Here is a 19,437-nt window from a genome sequence, read left to right as displayed (position 1 = left end):
GGAGGCAGATAATGGGTAGAACCGACGCAGTCATGAAACGAATTAATAACAGCCTTGCCACTCTTTGTTCGCGGTTCCCAAATATGGGGGGAGGATGGAAAAAGCGACGTTGGAAGGCAAGGGAACGCTACTACTAGAGACGACAGCGGTTGCGGACAAACTGAATAAATTTACGCTCAAGGTGCGGTATGGTAAGTACCTGCTATTTCCGAAAAATAAACACCGTGCAAATTTGTCAAGTGGGCAATTGACCCAGGGGGTGCTGACGCAAAGCCGCATTAAAGCACCGTAGCGTCTAGGCGACGCTACGGAGGCGGCCGCACGTCAAATCAACACTTCTGTGCACGCCACGGTAGTTTTGCGGCTACTGCGTTGCTCAAGGTTGCGGGTTCGATTCCCGACCGCAGCAGCCGCATTTCAAAGAGGTGGACATAGTAGAAAAGTTTTGTTCACTTGAATTTATGTGCATGTTAAAAAAAAACCAGGGGACCAAAATTAATCCGGAATCCGTCACTACGCCCTGCTTCACAATCCGATTGCCGTTTTGGCCACATACAGCCTCGTTGCTAAACTAAAGTTCAACACTTCTGCCACGATGCGATGTGCCATGTGAGGTAATGACAATGTTAACCTCCGCGAAGGTTATGAACAATGGCGCACAACAACGCCTCAAGCAAACACGTCTCGCTGTGTTGTTCTGTGAACTACACAGACAAACCGCAGTTGTGCACGCAAGGTAACGCTTAGCATCAACTCATCACTCTTTCAGTGCACTAAATGCTGAAGAAATTAAAGATTCGCCGTCAACATCCCCGCTAATTATCCTCAGTCGAAGCAAATAGCACATAAAACTTCGCTTACATCGCTTCCCACAGTGCGTGGGATCCGCATTATTTTTTTCTTTCCACTGTCACTGTTTCACTTTTCTACCTTTCTTATTCGCTGGGCTGTAATTGTTATGTTTCTGGGATACCCGGCCATTCAGGGATCTACTTCTTTTTTTTTTCGAGTTCGCATTGTTCATACAGAACTAGCACAAGGTACAACGTGTTGCGATCAGCTGCAAAGGAAGATTCATTCAGCATGCAAACCTTCTTGGTCTGCAGTACGTCTCGTGAATGCGGTACAGTTCAACTTTGTTCAATACAGTCATGAAGTGAAAAAATATATCTATATTTGCGCTGCCTGATATCTAAATTCAAACAATTGTGGCTCCACATAATCTCATTCAACTACACGAACGAAAGAATATCAGTATTGCAGGAAATGAGAGGGGAGGCGTGCTGCTATATAGCCGGAAATTGAAGGCTTGCGCTACAGATCGTGCTGTAAATAAAAATTTGTTTTCCCACTCCCTCTTGCACTCTCGGATAGACTAAAACACATGCCCCCCTCGCCACAAATTTAGAGATCTCGCCTTCAGCTGATCCCAGGAAATATTTGCTGGCAAAATACTTGCCAAAACGGCCAACACTCATCACATATTTCACAAATGGCAGACCCTCACCGACCGGAGAAAGGGCATTGACAGCTCTGCTCCCGGCATACACACATTTTGTCCCTCCGTATGCAAAGCCAACATGCAACATGTCTTGATGATTTGCCCCACTTTCGATACTCACATACCGCTATTGAAGCTTTACAAAAGGACATAATCAAACATCCCGATCACCTAGCTTACTCTTCGGTACACTTCATGGCTCCTCCTCGCAAGGTACGAACCGCTGCTGAAGAAGCGAATCGTATAGTACACCCACGGCTACCACCAGGCAACGTCGGCCTCAGCAGACCACTGTGCAGAGAGCAGGGCAAGCCGTAGTTCACCGTCGACGCCGGGCGGGCAGTTCAGATCGTTCTCGTGAAAACGATGCGAAGAGACTTCGCCGCGAAGACCCTCTAGTGTGTGCTGCAGAAAAACTTGGAGGACGCTTTAGCTTCACCTTTAAGAGTAGAACGCGATAGCATTCAAAGATCCCTGACTGCTTCTCACACTTCCCTGCGCGGCACAGGCCTGTGACTTCTAAATACTGCTATTGAAGCTATACAAAAGGATGTAATCAAACATCCCGATCCCTTAGCCACGTGAGTCCACTCCGGTGTTCCTAGTGGCCTAGCGCGAGGGATTAAGTGGGTGCTTACGTCCCCTCCCTATCTCCTTCCTCCTCAATCAGCGACCTTCAGGCCTCCCTTTTTCAATAAATGAAATTATTCATTCATTCCATTTCGTGTAAAAGTTGCGGCAATAATTTTCTTTTCGGAGGAAGGAAGCTTTTGGCCCACAATAGAGAAACTTGAGGAGAGTATTGCATTTAATTTGAAAGAAATGAAGCTTTAAAGGGAAGCAGGTTACGATGCAGATGGAGCCGAGGGAAGATGTGTCAAAATTTGTAAAATGAACAAAAATAAACGTACGACGCAGAGATTACAAACGATCCGACACGTGCATATGAATAGAACACCTGGAGTTCACACACCCTATTGTTCACTGCCGATAAAGTATCATTGCCGTTATGCAGTGTGTTTAGGCTCAATATCTTTATCGATACTGCTGACATTTCAATTCGTGCATGAAAACATCCGACGTTGATTCATCAAGTCGTGTGATAACGCTCGGGTTACTGTCCGCGCTGATGTTGCGTGCCGCTAGGCTCATCGAACACCTCCTTCTTTCAACATCAAATAGCGAACAAAATAGCGTTATCGAGGCCACCGATATCATCTGAGCGCGTTCCAAGTTTACAGCTACTTCGTCTTCTGGCACTTGCAGAAAGAACAGTACGTTTTGTGTGGACAACATTGTAGATTATTTTTACAGCGAAGCTGTCTACGGCTAGGATCGGGGACATTTATGGGGTCCGCACGGAAGAACCATCCCCTAAGAAGTGAGAGTGAAAGAGCCAACAACAAAAACAAATGCATATAGCCGCTCGCTTCGGAGCTCGGTTTAACGACCACCTGTGTCTACAACGACGTTTCTCTGTGAATGTATGACGTAGTGCGTGACGTAGTGTGCGCCTGATAAGGCGACCAAGGGGAAGTTTACAGCGAAGCTGTATATATGGCTCAGATCCGGGGTTTCGTGGCGTCTGTGCACATGTGCAGAAATTATCATCATCAACTGTCGTCTTCTTCCACAGCTGGCTCGTTGGCGCAACTGCGCGAACACGCTCGTGCCACTGCTCGCGCGTTCGTTGTCGTTTTCTTCCACAGATGGCTCCGTTATGCAAAAAACTATTATCATCAGCAATGGCTCGAGCGCCGTCGTCTTCTTCCACAGCTGGCTCCGTTGCCGCTCATCATTCCAGCGTAAAATTTCACTTCTCTTCTGTCGTCGGAATAGGGAAGCCGCGTTTACGGTGGTATGAGCCATTGCTTAATGGGGTATGAGTCATTCATTGTATTACGTGCCGGACAAATTTTATAGCAGAGGTGATACGCGAATGGAGAGTACGTAGCTATCGTCATGATGACCACCGATGAGGACAATAAATATGTTCGTACCTTTGTTCAAAATTCTGTGTCACCTCTGTGTCGTGCGCTAAACAGCTTCGCTGATCATCCACCTTCACAGATTGGAATGGCTCACGAATTTGTTTTTTTTTTCCGTACACGTGGTGCGTAAGCGCTTTACTTCCCGTTCAATGCTGGAGCTATTTCGTCCAAAGCGGACAACGAAAAATGTCGTCAGCCTACGATCGCAATCAAGAAGGCCCGATCACGAAGCATGGATCGCGATTGTCTTGATCCGGATTGAGCAAGATCGCGATAGGAAGTGACCATGTAGCAGAACTTAATCCTGATCAGGCCCAAATGCAATCGAAATTTACCGTGTTACACCAGCGGGTAACCACACTTCTCGCAGAAGCAAGTCTGAAAAACGAAAACTGCAGTGTTTGTTCATCATTCACGACAAACACTTGAATAATGCCCACATACGCGGTTCTTTCGAATGAAGGCGTAATTCACCATGTGAATTAGGAGTGGAGTTTAGAGCAACCCAGGAAGATTTCAGGCGACCGTCCCGACAGTGCAGATTATATGTCCAAAGCTACAATAAAGTTAGCATCGGCAACCATCGGCTGACCTGACAAAGACTCGGCCACTTTCGTTGCTGCTTCAAGCTGCTTGTCGGCGACGACCACGGTGGCACCTTCATCGGCCAGGGCTCGGCAAATCGCTTCACCGATGCCACTGGCACCACCTGTCACCAGGGCCAGACGTCCGCTGAGAGCCATGTGCGTGCTGCAGCAGCTCTACTCGAGTAAGCGTTCGCAGAGAAAACTCAGTCTGAATGACCAGTGAGCAAGCACTCGAAGGCACAATACAAGGCGAACAAGGGTATTGCAGGGCCTTTTTAACGACAAAGCGTGCGAGACGACCTACTTGCTTCAAGTGCGTCCATGCTTAGATATCTTTGCATTCGGTAGTTTGAAATCTACGAGGCGGTTTGTCCGATAATGCAGCGCACGTAGCTGAGATATGAAGCGGTCGTCCCCGACGAGATGTGAAGCTTATTATTCTATACATCATGTAGTGATACGGCTGCCCTGCCCCGCTAAAAAAGACATCATTCTTGTAAGCTGTGAGATAAATAATTGAAAATAAAGTGACAACATTTTGAAGATACTTGCACAAATTTGACCGTCATGCCTTAGATGCATGATGATCAAATAGCAAATGTTTAAGTCAGAGAGAGACAAACAGAAAGTTATCCTCAGCTCGTTTCATTTTGTGTAAACCAGTTCAGTCGTCCATGGCTGTCATCAATCCTTACTTTGAAAGTCATCTACGCGTACGTCGGCATATGCGGACACATTGAAAAGCGTTGCCTCACAAAAGGTTGAAGAAATGTTAGGCTTACAGAGGAGACAAAGCACTTGCTTCCACCACGGAGCTATTTGTTGATAATGCTCACATCAGCAGTTCCGGACGCCTAGTGAGCAGGGTTTTACCCTTGCACTATGGCTTTAACGCCGCTAGGAGGTAACCTAGCTGGAATGTGATTAAACAAACAGCCCCATGTTTCAGTAAGGACAGCATCTGTCTCTCTCTTTCTCCATTACAAAAGCCTATTCCACTCGTTTCATAATGGCTAGCATTGCGCGGTGTGCGCTGTATGCGATTGTACAGGGATTATCCACCCTCTGATGTGTGACTGTCCCCAACTTGATACACGGAGGCAAGCGCTCTCCTGCACCTTAGCACCATAGGGGGTGTGCAAAACCCACGCCCCAGTGGTGGCGCCCTCTGGATAAGATATGCAGACCTCGCGAACTATACTTTTGCTGGCTGTATGGGGCGGAAAATATTGTGGGAGCCGGAAACACGTCACAGACATCGGGTATTGGACACCACCTATTGGACAACCCACTGCGGTGGTTCAGTGACTATGGCGTTCTGCAGATAGATGTTTCAATTCATTACGGCGGCGGCCACGTTTTGATGCAGAAACGCCCGAGTACTTAGCATTAGATGCATGTTAAAGGACCCCGTGCACATTAAAGAACCCTAGGTGGTTCCTGGAAGAATCCTGGAAATTTATTTCAAGTGGATGCGTCTTGCGAACTCACCAGCTACAATTCGTAAATTGCGATTAATGTCGTAAAGTAATTAACTAAGAAGTTCATCGGTCAATTTTTGTTAATTAGTTGAATATGTGTTTTGATTTCTCGTGCTACTAATGTCCGCCTCTTCGAATAACCCAGCTCAATGATAAGAATTATGCTACCTGCCACAGACGATATTTTTTTTAATTCCGTAAAGCTTAATTTTGAACACCCGGTATACTTGGGACATTACCTAGAAGACCCCAGACACAGGAGGAGTGATTGACTGACCCAACACCAGCTAATGTGGACGCAATAATGGAGCTTGCCACAACCCTTCGGCTCACCTTATCGCAACAGACAGACAGACAAAGAACTTTTATTGAGGTCCTGAGGAACTGCGTTGGGACGCCCCCTTTCTGGGGGAGTCGGTAGCAGTCGCGGTCTGCTCCCACGCAGGGACCGTGACTGACGGACCCAACACCAGCCAATGTGGACGCAATAATGTAGATTGCCACAACCCTTCGGCTCACCTTATCGCATGAAGTGGCCCAAACAAAAAAATCACCGCAGATCCACGAAGTGAATGATGATGAGAGGGCGAAGCACCGGGGGATCATTCGGGTAACCGTGAATACCCCGTATATATATATATATATATATATATATATATATATATATATATATACTGAACATGTGTACAGTATATACAGCGCTTATACAGCCCTTGTGCACCGTAGCGGTCTCCATGCAAACCAGAGCTACGGACGGACAACGGATGACGAGGTACAAGGCTCGGCCCTAAGGTGCTTCGCCCCTAAAACTCATGCGCCATTCCACTCTGTGAAGGTGGAAGACTGTTGAAGCTGTTTAGCACACTACATAGATGTGGCACAGAATTTTTATCAAGAATACGAACACATTTTATTGTCTTGAGTGGCGGCTGCGGTCATCGTGACGAAAGCACGCACGCACGCACGCGCACACACACGCACATTTATTCCTGATCGGTGGGTCTTTATCGGCGGTACACACACACACACACACACAAAATTGATTCTCAATCGCCTACGTCGATCATATTCGACGACTAGAGAGAAGTGAAATTGAAAATGAACGGCAGCTTGTCTTTATGCTTTTATTTATATACACGCACGACGGGACCGCCCACCGGCGGACAGGAGAAACGCGTGACGTCTCGACGGTGCCGCCACCCCGGGAGAGCGGCAGGAAACTAGGCACGCCAGCGGTTGGAACGACGACAAAGAGGGCGGTATGAGTTTTTGTTCGCGCAGAAGAAAAGTGCACGGAACCCTAGCCTTAAACAGCTTCGCTGTAATAAATAGGCAACGCCATCAACGTCTCACCATTCTCTAAGTTTCCCGTCCCCTCAGCCAGTAGCCCCGGACAGAGGACCGAAAGCCAGTAAACGTTTTCTTTTTCTCTCTCTCGCTCGAGGCACAAAATCACATGTTACATCCTCCAGTTATTTCCAGTGCGGCTCCCGTGACATAGGAACTGGACGCAGGCGAGCCAAGAAACTTCACGGCTTCAGCGATCTCCCTGGGCTGTGCGGTTCTCTTTAGCGGTACCAGTGAGCAGAACGCAGATTTCAATTCTTCGCGCAGAGAGGCCGTCATGGGCGTTTCCGTCCAGCCGGGCAGCACGGCGTTGCAGCGGATACCGTGCGCTGCCAGTTCCTGCGCCGCCGACTTCGTGAGGGACACGACACCGGCTTTTGCTGCGGCGTAGGCGCTACAGGCGCGCGAGCCGGTCTTAGCCGCGAGGCTTGATATGTTAACAATGGCTGCGCCTCCTTCGGGCAATGCCGTTCCAGTACGTATCATCTCACGACTCGCTGCCCGGGTCACCAGGAAAGCACCCTGTAATGTAAATGAGAAATCAAGGATTACAGACGGTTTGGCTGCACCAACCGGGGAATATCGTGCGAAGTGACATTTTCCTGGACCAAATTAGCCAATCTCTTGCACCAAGTTAAATATTGCTAGGCCATTGTTTGACCGGTTGCTAATTAAATCATTTTCAGTCGCGATGCCGTTGTTAAACTGGTGTTTTGTTCCATACATGATAGGCAAAGTCATGCACACTGGGTAGCATACAGGGTTACTCAGCGAACACACGAGGAGGAGGATTGCAGATTTGCACAAAGACTGTTTTGTGATTTCACGCCGTACTGGCCAATGTTGTAGAGTAGCCTTCGCACTTGCATGAAGGGTATGCGAGGGTAAATCATGCGCTCCGCTATACAGTTGAGCGGATGGAGGTGGACAGGCTTAAGCGGATATTGACACCCATTGCTCACGGAGTGCAAAGGCACTTCAGTTTGGGCGAGCGAAGATTTACGCGTACTACACACCTTAAACGAAGAGAATTCTTCAACATCGGGAAAGGCTAAAGCCAAGGTCGCGTATGTGGGGGCTGTGACGCAGTCCGTGTCCTTCTTGTGGCAGAGTATGTCACACACAGATCACGCAAAGCCAAGCGGGTTTTCGATGAAGTCCCGCTTGAATATGGCAGTCGCAGCCGTTGCCAAAGGCAGACATTCCTCGCCCTTGCGATGCTGACATGCAACGTCCGCAGCTAGTCGGGCTTATCGCTGTTCATCCATGCATTGTCTTCTTTGTTGTTGCAGTCGCAATTGCTTGGCCACATCTTTGTCGGTCGACTCCCGCTGCCTCTGTCGCTGAGCTCGTTGTTTTTCACAGAACTTGGAGCGACTGTCTTCTTTAGGCATTTAGGCAAATCCAGTTTGGTAGGATAGTACTGCTTTCGCACTTAAAGGGCGTTTAATATGGCAGGAGACCATTAACATAATTTTACTGCTAAACCTTCGTTAACAAAGTTGAGCGTTGGGCAACTTGGTGTCGCATTACTAAGTATCGTAGCATATCAAACACGAACATCAAAGTTGTACATTCACAGCACTGAGTTTCCATTCCTGTTGTCCGTGTTTGATGCGCTGTGATTTTTAGGGTGCGTTCCAATCCTGGCCAGGAGTTGAGACAGTCTACGTTGACAGCTTCGCGCAAAAGTAATGGAATGCGCAGGAAGGCATCTCTGCGACTTGACGCCATATCTTGTCGACAAGAAAAAGCTAAGAAAGAGACAGTTTTGTTGCTGCTTTTTAACTTTTCTCGCGTACGAACCTATGATGAACACAACTTCGTTGTGTGTCAAACAACAACAATCTATGAAACAAAATGTAGTTTACATTAAGCGCATTAGAAAATGTGACAACGCTTGTCCGTGCGCGCGCACGGGCGGGTGTGCGTCCGTGTCCGAGCGCATAATGACTTTCCTATCGGGTTTCCAAGCATTCTGCTATGGCTGCTCAGTCACCATCTTGCCTGGACAGCAAGGTACCCTGCATTGTTATTAACTTCGATGCTGTCTTTAAGAATCTCTGATGCCGGCTTCGTCAGCAGTGAAACAAGACTTAAGATGGCCGCTGAGCGCTTAGCTGTCTCTTCAGCAGCCTACGGCGAGTACTGCAACACAGCCTTAGTAACTTATTACACGCAAGCGTCACCGGCCAGCTAGCACAATCGGCGAATTTCTGTTCGAAGCCGCGAAGGAAGCGGAGGAGGAAGGCGCTTGGAGGTGAAGAGAATCGCGCGCCGGGGAAAGTACGAAGGAGCGCGCTAGAGTTCCTCTAAAGGAAATACAGTAACTTTAGAGCGCGCGCGCGGCAAAGCAACGCCCCCTAGAGGAAAGTCTAGGTGACAAGAGTCTAGAGGAAAGTACAGGTAGAGTGTACTAGAATACATTGTCTAGTACACTCTAGTACAGGCTAGCGAAAGGGGAAAGAGAAATGAGGCGAAGGGTCGCGGAGGAGGAAGGTAGGCGGAGGCGCGCTGGGGCGACCTCTTCGGGCAGCTGCTACATGTTTTGTTTGCGATACCACGGCCGGGCTCGACTGGCGCGCGCGCTCGTTTCTTACGGCCTTCTCACCCGTCGGGGAAACAATGGGAGAGTTTCTCAGCACGTTTCGCCACCCGTCGGCGGTAGGGGCGCTGCGACCCTGACCCTGCTCCGCGTACATGCGCTTGCCTTCGCGCTCGCACGATCGTTTTCCCGCGCATTTTATTCGGTGCTCTGTCAGTTTCGTTCAATATGAAGTAATTTGTGGGCTCCGCGCCCAAAAGGACACTAATAAATTTCTTCATCCATCCATCCTGAAGACGGCCGTACAGCCTTTAGTACGCGCGGCCACAGCCAAGACTTGGCGCCGTTCATTGCACATCCGTATATAACTGCTGTGTGATGATGTACTGCTGTCTTCCGTATTGCAAGTCCCGTTCCGGAAAAAACACCCGGTGTTTCTTTGCACCAGTTCCCAAGCAATGAGTTTCTAGCCCGAGTTTCTAGCGCTTTTGGACAAGATATTTGGACAAGATAGCATCAACTAATAAAGGGGGATTATAAGATGGACATAACAAAGATCGTAGCCTTCTCCTCCGGATGCGCTACTCGGCAAATACATAATTTCACTATAACTCCTTTTTTCCTCACGCAGCAACTCCTTTTAAGTATTCTTTTTTTCCGCGCACAGTAGTGGACTGGAACCAGCTAAAAAATGACGTCGCCTCTGCGCCAACATTAACTTCTTTTTTATCATGTTTATAGTGACATTATTTTGTTTGTGCCATGTTTGCAGTGACAATGTTTTACTTCTTTAGAGTAACGTTGCGTGTGCCCAACCTGTACGCTTTGTATTTATTCAAATAACAGTTTTCTTTATTAACGTGTGCATTTTCTGTACATACCAAACCAATGTATTCGTTATGCTTGTACCACCCTGCTAAAATCACCGCATGGTGATTGCAGTATTTATAAAATAAATATAAATAAATAATAGCGTTTTTTTTTTCGATAAAGCCTCCGCACACCTGCCACGCAGGAATGTACTGGAAGTTCTTGAAAGAGCAGTGCAGCCCTATTTACAACGCGCTCCCATCTTGAGCTGCCCTGAAGGTGTTGACGACAGTCATGCGATACGATCCGCAAATCGAGAAGTTTCTGAGAATACTCCTTGTAAATCAGTCAAACCAACTGACTGAAGAAAACGACAATCCCTATGTACACAAGTCGCCAAGGAAACACTTTAGATTGTAATTGTGAATTAAGACACATTTGTGAGCTATTGTGCCCGCAAGTTTTCGCCTGAAAGTATGGCAACCATTGTAAGTGCATACGAGCAATAAATATTTATTTTCATTCCTAAAAATGCGTTTGATGGCGCAGAGCTATTCTCCCGGCGCATGCAGCCCCAGTGAATTTAAAGAAGCTCGATTTATTAATACAGTTACACTGCATCCAATTATAAGAAGCCTAGATGAACCATTTACGAGTCCTCTACAATTAGGCGACTTGTTCTTGAATGCACGGTGAGGTAAGAAGCGCGCCGGACCCAATCTTCCAGCGTTGCGCGCGCTGCACAGATCGGCTGGGAGCAGCTGAGCAAGAGGGTGGGGTCGCAGCGCCCCCCTCCAAGCAGCGGCGATAGGCATGAACTAGCCCCGATGCGAAGGCCGTAAGAAGCGAGCGCGCGCGCCAGTCGAGCCCGGCCGTGGCGATACGGAGGTGCCGGGTTCGTCTCGTGATAACATTGTCCTCGCGCGCCCTACGCTGTGTGTGCGAGTGAAAGCGTGCGACGGTCAGCCGGGACGGAGTCGTTCTACCCTGGCGGCTGCTGCGCATGGCACGACCGCGCGAGCTCTGTCTTGAATACGATCTGCGGACAGTGTAGGCGTCCAGGCGGACCGAGGGCCGATAGCTTCGTGTGTGCTATAGCACCCATACGCTTGCGCGTCACACGCGTTCACGAAGGGAAACGTCACTCACTTTTTTAATGCGAAAGTGATTTAAAATGCGCCGCGTCTCTGCCTAGCTCTTTCTCGAGTTCATCATTGTGGGTATCAGATTTGTTGAAGTACCGTGTCGCATCAAGAACTTGCTCCTACAAGCACGCCGTTCGTGCATGGGAAAATGCAAGTGACTACATTTTCAAAAGTGATAAACAGTGGTCGACACAATAATACACACTATGACTAGAAAAACAGCTACTTGCGTCAAGGTACACTGGATTCAAGGCCATGCAGCGAACCCTCACAACATTGCTGCTGACCAGCAGGCACATTGCCCTCCTAATCCAGACCTTCCGTCTATTTCTCTCCCACCTCAACCCCTTAACTCGCTCCGAGCCCGTAAAAATTTTCTCCGGCAGGACACACGCGCTCTTATCCCCCCGTTTGTCTGCTCCTTCACCTTACTAGGGCGGAGGAAGTTGTGCTTAGGAGGCTTCGGGTCGGGGTGGCTTTTACACCGGCTGTGATCTCAAGGTGGAACTGGTCGCATTTACCACTGGGTGCTACGTGTCCATACTGCTCCGTCCCTGTGACGGAAGCAGATGCATACCATCTAATATGGACATGTACTGGTTTACAATCGGAACGCTCGCGTCTCCTACTACAAGCCGGCCTCCGCTACAGTGTGACAACCAGCTATGACCGCTGGATACACGATAATAGATTCCACAAAACACTGCTTCAATTTATACACAACACAGGCCTCACAGCACACATATAATACACATATACATATCAAGAGTTATGCCTTAACGGCAAGTCTTTATCGCAATAAAAAAAAGAACAATTAGTGTCGCTGGAACGCTGGAAGGTTACTTGTTTGACCACTGTTATTCACTTCATGCCTTCATCTGTCTGTGAATTTCTCATTCCAAGCCAAAAAGAATTTCAAGCATCTTTTATGTCTTCATGTGCGCACTTCCATGCGCGGTTTCGTAACACACATCGTCCACGTGCCACCGCTCATGAGAACAAATATGGCTGCTTAATTAACTTACCCTCAGGTGGACCCTTATAACTTCGTCGAAAAATTCATCGGTGCAGTCGACGAGAAGCGCCTGACCTAAAATGCCAGCGCAGTTGACGACGATGCTGAGTGGCAGTGGCGACGTGCTTCTAATGTTCCCGAAGAGCTGCTCCACGGACGAGGAATCGCCGACGTCCACGTACTCAGCCTGGTGTTGCACACCTCCTGCATCGCATAAGGCGTTGTATGGTAAGCTTCTAGCCGTGTAGAGAAAGCGGAGGATGAAAACCGACGCCAATGTGAACAGTACCTGGATGCGAATTACTTGATTCATTTACAATTACCCCTGATAAACACTACATTACTTGAGACTTAAAGGGTGCTCACTCATAACTGTATTTACCGCTTTTTGCCGGTACGAACATTTTCATTGGCGCAGAAAACGTAGGTCAAACCTCTTTATCTCACTGCAATGCCCTATTCACGTATCCGGAAATAGTGGCGTGACATGAATCATTTTGCTATATTTCCGTGTTTAGGAATAATACGTTTCTCAAGACTGATACAGTGACTGTTGGCTTACCCATGAACGCAGTTCAGTATTTCTTTATTAAAGCGAAAGCCTAAGGTATCTATGTTGGCGGTGCCCTTAGCGATGACCTTGCAGTGACCTTGGCGTAATTGTGCCATGACGAAAAATGGCCGACGCCGCAAAGAGTAAAAATACGTCTAAAAATGCTCAGACTGACGTCACATTTCTCAGGCAGGTGCCTGTAAACAAATTAGTGGCTTTGAAAAAAAAATGGTAAATTTCGGTCCGGGTGGGAATCGAACCCGTGCCTCCTAGTTTGGAAGACGAGAACGCTGCCCTGAAGCCACGGCTGCTTTTATGGCTTACGCTGTTATGGGCTCATTCCAATAGCCGTTACGGTTCGCGGTGGTGTCCATCGCCGCCGCCACCTCCGCCAGTGACCGTAACCGCTATCGCCGGAAATGCGAAAAAAAGTACCCGGTCCCCGCCGGGATCGAAACCAGGCCCGCTGCGCGGGAGTCGGATATTTCACCACTGAGCCACGCAAGCACTTGCTATCAGGCAGCGGGAAAATGCCCTATAAGTGCGCCCTAGGCAGCCGCGCAGGCGCAGACGGCGAGATGCGATTCAGATGAGGCCCGCAATCAACGCGATCCCGAGCCTCCCGCCAGTATGGGGGCGCCATCTAGTTAAGGCGCCTGCAAACGCAGCGTGAGCAGGCGCAGACGACGAGATGCGATTCAGACAATCCCAAGCCTCCGCCAGTATGGTGGCGCCATCTAGTTAAGGTGCCTGCAAACGCAGCATGCCCGACATATGTAAGTTGCATATAGCAGTTGCATGCTGCATTTAACTGGACCTGGTTAACTCAAGCAGGCTAGGTGACTATTTGTCACCAGCCCGTTTTGAAGATTCCAATAAACAAACATGATCCTCATCATCAACAACAACGTACCGTGCCTGTCACAAAATAACCGCCGTGCGAGAATCATCAAGGGAGTTCAGTCCGCACCGGTGAAGTGATGCAACGTGAAGACCGAGCGTCTGCGGAAGAAGGGGATTCCCCGGCAAGCTAGTCGACGAGTTCATCGAGCGTCTGCATTTCCGGAAGAAGTTCCTTCGAGATTTGCCCCGAGCTACACCGAGATAGTCCGACTCCAGGACCAGCACGGTGAATACGATTGGAAACTTAGTGTTCCTATTCATTTTGTAATTTACGTGTTGGACTCTTAGTGCTTGTCGTGAATTATTTTCTTGTGCTTCTTAATACCCATCTGATTTGTATTGTGTTGTGTCTAGCCTAAGTGTGCACGTGGGTGTGTGTAACTGCCTTGTGTGAATAATATATTTTGTTATGTTTTGACAACTCGGTCTTTGGACAGCAACCGGCGATCGCTGGCGCACCAGAGGGCCCATTCTTAATTGTCCTTGCTTTCGTGGGATTATTTTCGGAAGCTGATAAATAGGCTTTGGAATTTGGTCCGGCGTCTGTGCCACGTTCACGGGGTCGGTGGCAGTGCCACGGGTACAAGGGATGTGAGATGTGCGCCACGTATTATTGCGATAGCAATTATATGGACACTTCCACCGGATTTCTGCCGTCGGCGTCGCCGTCGTCGTCGCCGTGAGGTTCCGTATAGATAAAATCTTCGCTGCGCGCCGTATGCCCGAGCGTAAGCGTGTGGGAACGCACGCTGTCACGGAGAGCGAACGCACTCAATCTCCCACGCGCAAGCAAGGAAGCGGGAAGCGAGCGCCGGAGGGAGCGGGGGGGGGGGGGGGGGGGGGGAGGGGGCGCACATTTACTCTGCCAACAACCGCGTTCGTCGCTCGCCCCGCACCGTCTCTTATCTCCTCACGGCTCTGACCTTTATGCGCTGTGCATTCGCCGCTCAGTTTCCGTTGAAGCGATAGACCGCACGTACCTTCGCCCGCTGCGGCGTATATGCGCTTGCTGCCAGCGTTTTGACAGTCGTTGACTGCAGTCATTCAGTGTGATCTATTCATGTTTGTTTGTGCGCGCTCACACCATAGTTAGTAATAGTCTCTGGATACCTCTTCGGTACACGTTATGGCGTCGCCTCGCAAGGTATGAATCGCTGCTGAAGAAGCGAATCGTAAAGCTACGTGCGCGGCTACAACCAGGCATCATCGGGCTCAGCAGACTGCTTAGCAGAGAGCATTACAAGCCGCAGCTCGCCGTCGACGCCGGGCGGACAGTTCAGATCGTTCTCGTCAAAACAAGGCGAAGAGACTTTGTCGCAAAGACCCTGTTGAGCGTGGTGCCGAAATTGGCGCTATGCTTGAACCGTTCCACCAGCTTACGCTGTGACTGTGCTGCGTCTGCCGCGCAGGCCTACGACTTTTTAACCGCGGAGCTGCTGTTAGTCTAGGCTGCGCCGTCCTTATGTCCGTCCGCCCACCAATGCAACACCTGTCTAGGAGGTGTTGGCCAATGTCACCAGGAGAGAATGACCAGGAGAGGATGATAGCTGCGCCGGGGGGGGGGGTGCAGGAAACGTGGCCAGCAGAGGAGAAGAGGGGTGCTGGGGGAGGAGGCGCCCAATGAGAGGGCGCGCGCTGGGGGGGAGGAGGCGACCAATGAGAGGAGAGGCCACGCTGGGCGCGAGGAGGAGAGGCGTTGGGTATAAGAGAAGGTGTTTCTGCGCGTCTACCCCCCCCCTCTTTTTTCCACTTTTCCTACTATCTGCCCCCCATTCCCCGCCCCTCAGATGCTGAGCCGTGCTCCCTACAAGGGCTGCAGAAATATGCATCTTTCTTTTCCACAACCTCTACTACTACTACTTCTGTGCGGTGCGCCCTTTCGGATAACGCGCGACGCGCAGAGCTCCTGCCGACGCCGTCCGCGTTTCCCCGCGTTCGCGCCGAACGCGCGCGGTGTCCGTGACTGCAGCCGATGCCTCTGGCGGCGGCTCGGCAGGTTTTGACCAGACAATTGGGGGGGGGGGGGTATTCTGTAAGAGTCCACCTAGTGGACTGTCCATGTCGGTTGTCGCGATTGGCTCCAGGTGCACGAGCAAGAAGGCGCCAGCCAGTCTCCTTCTCGCTCGTGCAGCTGGAGCCAATCGGCGGCAACCGAATTGGACAGTTCACTAGGTGGACTCTTACAGAATACCCCCCCCCCCTGGACACTCGTCGAGTAGCGTCAGAAGTCGCTCCCTCTTCAAGCCTCGCAACGTTTCAATATAATTAAGTTTGTGTTGTAGATCTGTGTTTACTTGGGTTTACGCAATTGCATCACGTGCAACACACGCACATGTAACACTCGGTGTAACTAACACAGCTTCGCTGTTCGACCATCTTCACGGAGTGGAGGGAGGTATTTTTTTTTCTTACATAGTATTTATTGCATCATGAATATGGAGGGAAAATACTATACGCGAGAAACGTGCAAGTACTAACCTACACATCTTGTATTCATGGCCTAGAAAGGACCTAGAAATCACGTTGAGCACACCGTGCACACACAAAAACTACAAGTATAACTTTGAACTTTAAAAAGTGGCAACGACACGCAACTTATCAAGAGGTAGTGCCAGTTCGGTTGAAACTCTGTTAAGTCATACATGTCCTTAAAGTGTCCAATCATTTGAGCGTACTGAAATTTCGACGAAACACCAGGTTCAGCGTTTCGGTCCAACATGCGAGTCTTCCATAAGCTATGTAGTCCATGAAAGAAAAACATCAAAAGGCACGTCTTCTCCGTGGGGTGCAATGAAGTATCGGATTCGGATGGTATGCTGATTCAAAACGAAGTCTTTCTTAAGAGTTCTTTGAAGCAGATCCCAAAATAATATTGCTTCTTTATAACTTATGAAGCAATGCTCTATAGTCTGGGGTACATCGCAAAGGCGACAATTCACAGTGGATACAAAAATGCATTTTTTTTGCAACCAAGTTTTCACAGGTAATGTCTCGCTGGGTACTTTAAAGAAAAATGCTGTTGTACATGGGGGTAAAGGCATCTTGAGGACTCGCTGAAGTATGTCATGCCTTGGAAAACTGGAGATTGTAGAACGGTAAAGGGGAGGTGGGAAAATCATTGACATCAAATCTTCATACAGTTGTTTTCTGGAGACTGTGTAGAGATACTCAGTAGAAAACCGAACCAAGAGGAAGTGCGCAGCGAGATACACTTCATACATAAAACCCCACAGACAAGGTCGTTCAGAATATTGGGATGAAACTACCAGTTTGGGTAAAGCATTGACTAAGTTAACTTGTATGATGACCGTAGTATTGGGTGTGAAGTACATCGAAAAAAGAAGAAACGACAAACAATCTGTCGCACAAATAAATGCCGTGGCTTCTGGCTTCAGGCATCTTTAGACCTGAAGCCACGGCTCCTCCACGGTTGAGCTTACTAAAGGTGTGCCTCGTGCGTGCCTGAGTGCACACGTCACGTGGTCACAGAGACGCGCTCATGCCACTGCTCGCACGTTCGTCGTCGTCTTCTTCTTCTTCCATAGCTGCCAGGCTTTCGCCTTCGCGTTTTACAAACGTGTAACACTTCCCTACTTTTGTTACAGAATTAACGAAACTCTCGAAACACATGACATGAAGAGGAGCATGGTGTCCGAATTTCAATTCGGTGGCTAGCACCACGCGCCTTTTGCTCTTTTTCTTTTAACAGCTTCGCTATGGTGGCCACCATAGCGAAGCTGTTTAACCTGGGCGTTTGCCGTCAGGTGTAACGCCAAAATGTTGGTCGATCCTGGTGGTCGTGCAGAAAGGGTCCAAGCGCAATGCCACATACCACTATGAACTAGCGTAGCTGTTTAAGCTCGAGGATGGTCCGTCGAGTGTACGCCGCAAAACCTCCTCCTGGCGATGACGTCACCATGCGTCGCCTGGCAGCGCTTCGCCCCAGCTGCGCCGACCGCGCCGAGCCTCGCCACATCGCGCGCATCGCTTCGCCTTAGCTTTGCCGAGCCATGACGTCACCGCGCCGTGCGGAGTGGTTGCCGCAGCTGAGCAAGGTGGAACTAAGCCGTGACGTCACTGCGCTGACCCACGGGATGTATAGCTCCACGTCGCCACCGCGGCGACACAAAAGCCCCGCCGTCTCCGCGCCGAGCACATCGCCGGGAAGATGGGGCGGCCGAAGAAGAGGAAGCGCGGCGCGAAATCCGCCGCGCCGCTACTCGAGAGCGAGCGAGACGACTTCGGTCCGGTCCCGAGTATCGCGCCGCCGAAGCGGCGGCGAAACGTCGGCGATTCGCAAAAGATCCGGAGTAACGAGCCCGCGAAACCGAGCAAAAGCGAGTGTTCGTTGCTCCTTGGGCTGTCGATGAATCCGGGGTGGTCTTGCGCAAAACGTGGCCGAGTCTCAAAGCATAACCTCGCGAAAGCTTGGCCGAACCAAGATAAAGCTAGGTGGGGCCGCCAGCTTCGCTGTTTGCCCAGTCTTCGCACCACTAGTGTGAAGCTGCCTCTAATTTTGTTTTTCTTTCCATCCTTTCTGCCTTGATACTAAAGTTCCGTTAGGGCAAACTAATAGTATTGGTTGTTTTTTTTCTTTACTGGCCAATTACTCTTCGTCTTTTTCTTCCTCATTGTCCTTCAGGTTCTTCTAAAACCATAACGTGTACTTTTAAAGACATGCACACTTATATTTGAAACTTTCAAGAAAAAATGAAAACAAATCGCCGACTTTAATGTAGCTGCGTTTGCATGGTAATATAATGTTGCGCTTTGCCACCGTGTCTTCTGCTTCACATCTCGCACCTGTACACAAAGCACCGTCACCGTCCTTATGCGAGAACGCACACATAACTCACAACTACCATTTCTGTCACGCACATCGCAACGCTTCCGCGCTAAAATTATAGCACGATGCTGATTTTCCAATTTAGAGTTATTACAGATCACCTACGGTTATTACAGGCCGTATGATGCAGCTAAGTGCGCAATAAACGAACCACTAATAACGAATTGTGTGGTATAAGAAACACGTTCATTTACTGACCTGGCAGGGAGGCGGCAACTTTTCTCGCTACCTCGAGCTGCTTGTCGGCAACGACTACAGTGGCACCATCATCGGCCAGCGTGTGGCACACGGCCTCACCGATTCCACTTGCTCCGCCGGTAACCAAAGCGAGGCGTCCGGTGAGAGGCATCAGTTCGCCGAAAAGCTCGTTCCACTACGCGCCCAAAACTGCCCGAGTCTGACACGTTGTATATAAGAGTGTATATATATATATATATAGTCCGTCTGAGATAGTACAGTGAAATCAAGCACCTACGGGCTTATCTTTTCTTGCGGTCAATTTCGCGCAATATGCGCAGTCTTTCTGCGTTATCGCAACTTATCCACGCAATGCGAACGGGCTCTTGGTCATCAACGTAACTTAGAATCAGCATACATGCTACTCGCTTGTGAGGGCCTACATTAGCGAGCAAAACAAATGTTTAAGTGCCATTAGGTTGCGGCGAATATGACAAAGGCACTTCTCAAGAATAGGCCGAGTTGGCAATCTGTCC

The 19,437-nt window shown here is 49.3% G+C and overlaps 1 protein-coding gene and 1 pseudogene across 1 annotated transcript; both read right to left on the bottom strand.

Annotated features, from left to right (window-relative positions):
- Positions 1 to 4,341, bottom strand: part of LOC119455178 (estradiol 17-beta-dehydrogenase 8-like) — an 8,923-nt pseudogene extending 4,582 nt beyond the window's left edge.
- A 2,383-nt stretch (positions 4,342 to 6,724) lies between these two features.
- Positions 6,725 to 19,124, bottom strand: LOC119456960 (estradiol 17-beta-dehydrogenase 8). Its single transcript, XM_037718779.2, has 3 exons — positions 18,923 to 19,124; positions 12,433 to 12,626; positions 6,725 to 7,429 (listed from the first exon to the last, which is right to left on the bottom strand). The coding sequence occupies exons 1-3, from the start codon at positions 19,071 to 19,073 to the stop codon at positions 7,013 to 7,015; spliced, it is 762 nt and encodes a 253-aa protein (XP_037574707.1). The 5' UTR covers positions 19,074 to 19,124; the 3' UTR covers positions 6,725 to 7,012.
- Between the last annotated feature and the right edge of the window lie 313 nt (positions 19,125 to 19,437).

Source organism: Dermacentor silvarum, chromosome 6 (assembly GCF_013339745.2).
Source record: "Dermacentor silvarum isolate Dsil-2018 chromosome 6, BIME_Dsil_1.4, whole genome shotgun sequence".
Lineage (NCBI taxonomy): Eukaryota > Metazoa > Arthropoda > Arachnida > Ixodida > Ixodidae > Dermacentor > Dermacentor silvarum.
Note: the sequence above shows the minus strand (reverse complement) of the source record. Positions and strands in the feature narration are given on the sequence as shown.

Excerpts from the sequence above, each read along its gene's own strand:
- LOC119456960 (XM_037718779.2), bottom strand. The coding sequence starts at position 19,073 with ATGCCTCTCACCGGACGCCTCGCTTTGGTTACCGGCGGAGCAAGTGGA. Across the intron at positions 12,627-18,922 it reads AGTTGCCGCCTCCCTGCCAG|GAGGTGTGCAACACCAGGCT; the intron begins GTCAGTAAATGA and ends TATGCGATGCAG. Across the intron at positions 7,430-12,432 it reads TTATAAGGGTCCACCTGAGG|GGTGCTTTCCTGGTGACCCG; the intron begins GTAAGTTAATTA and ends TTTACATTACAG.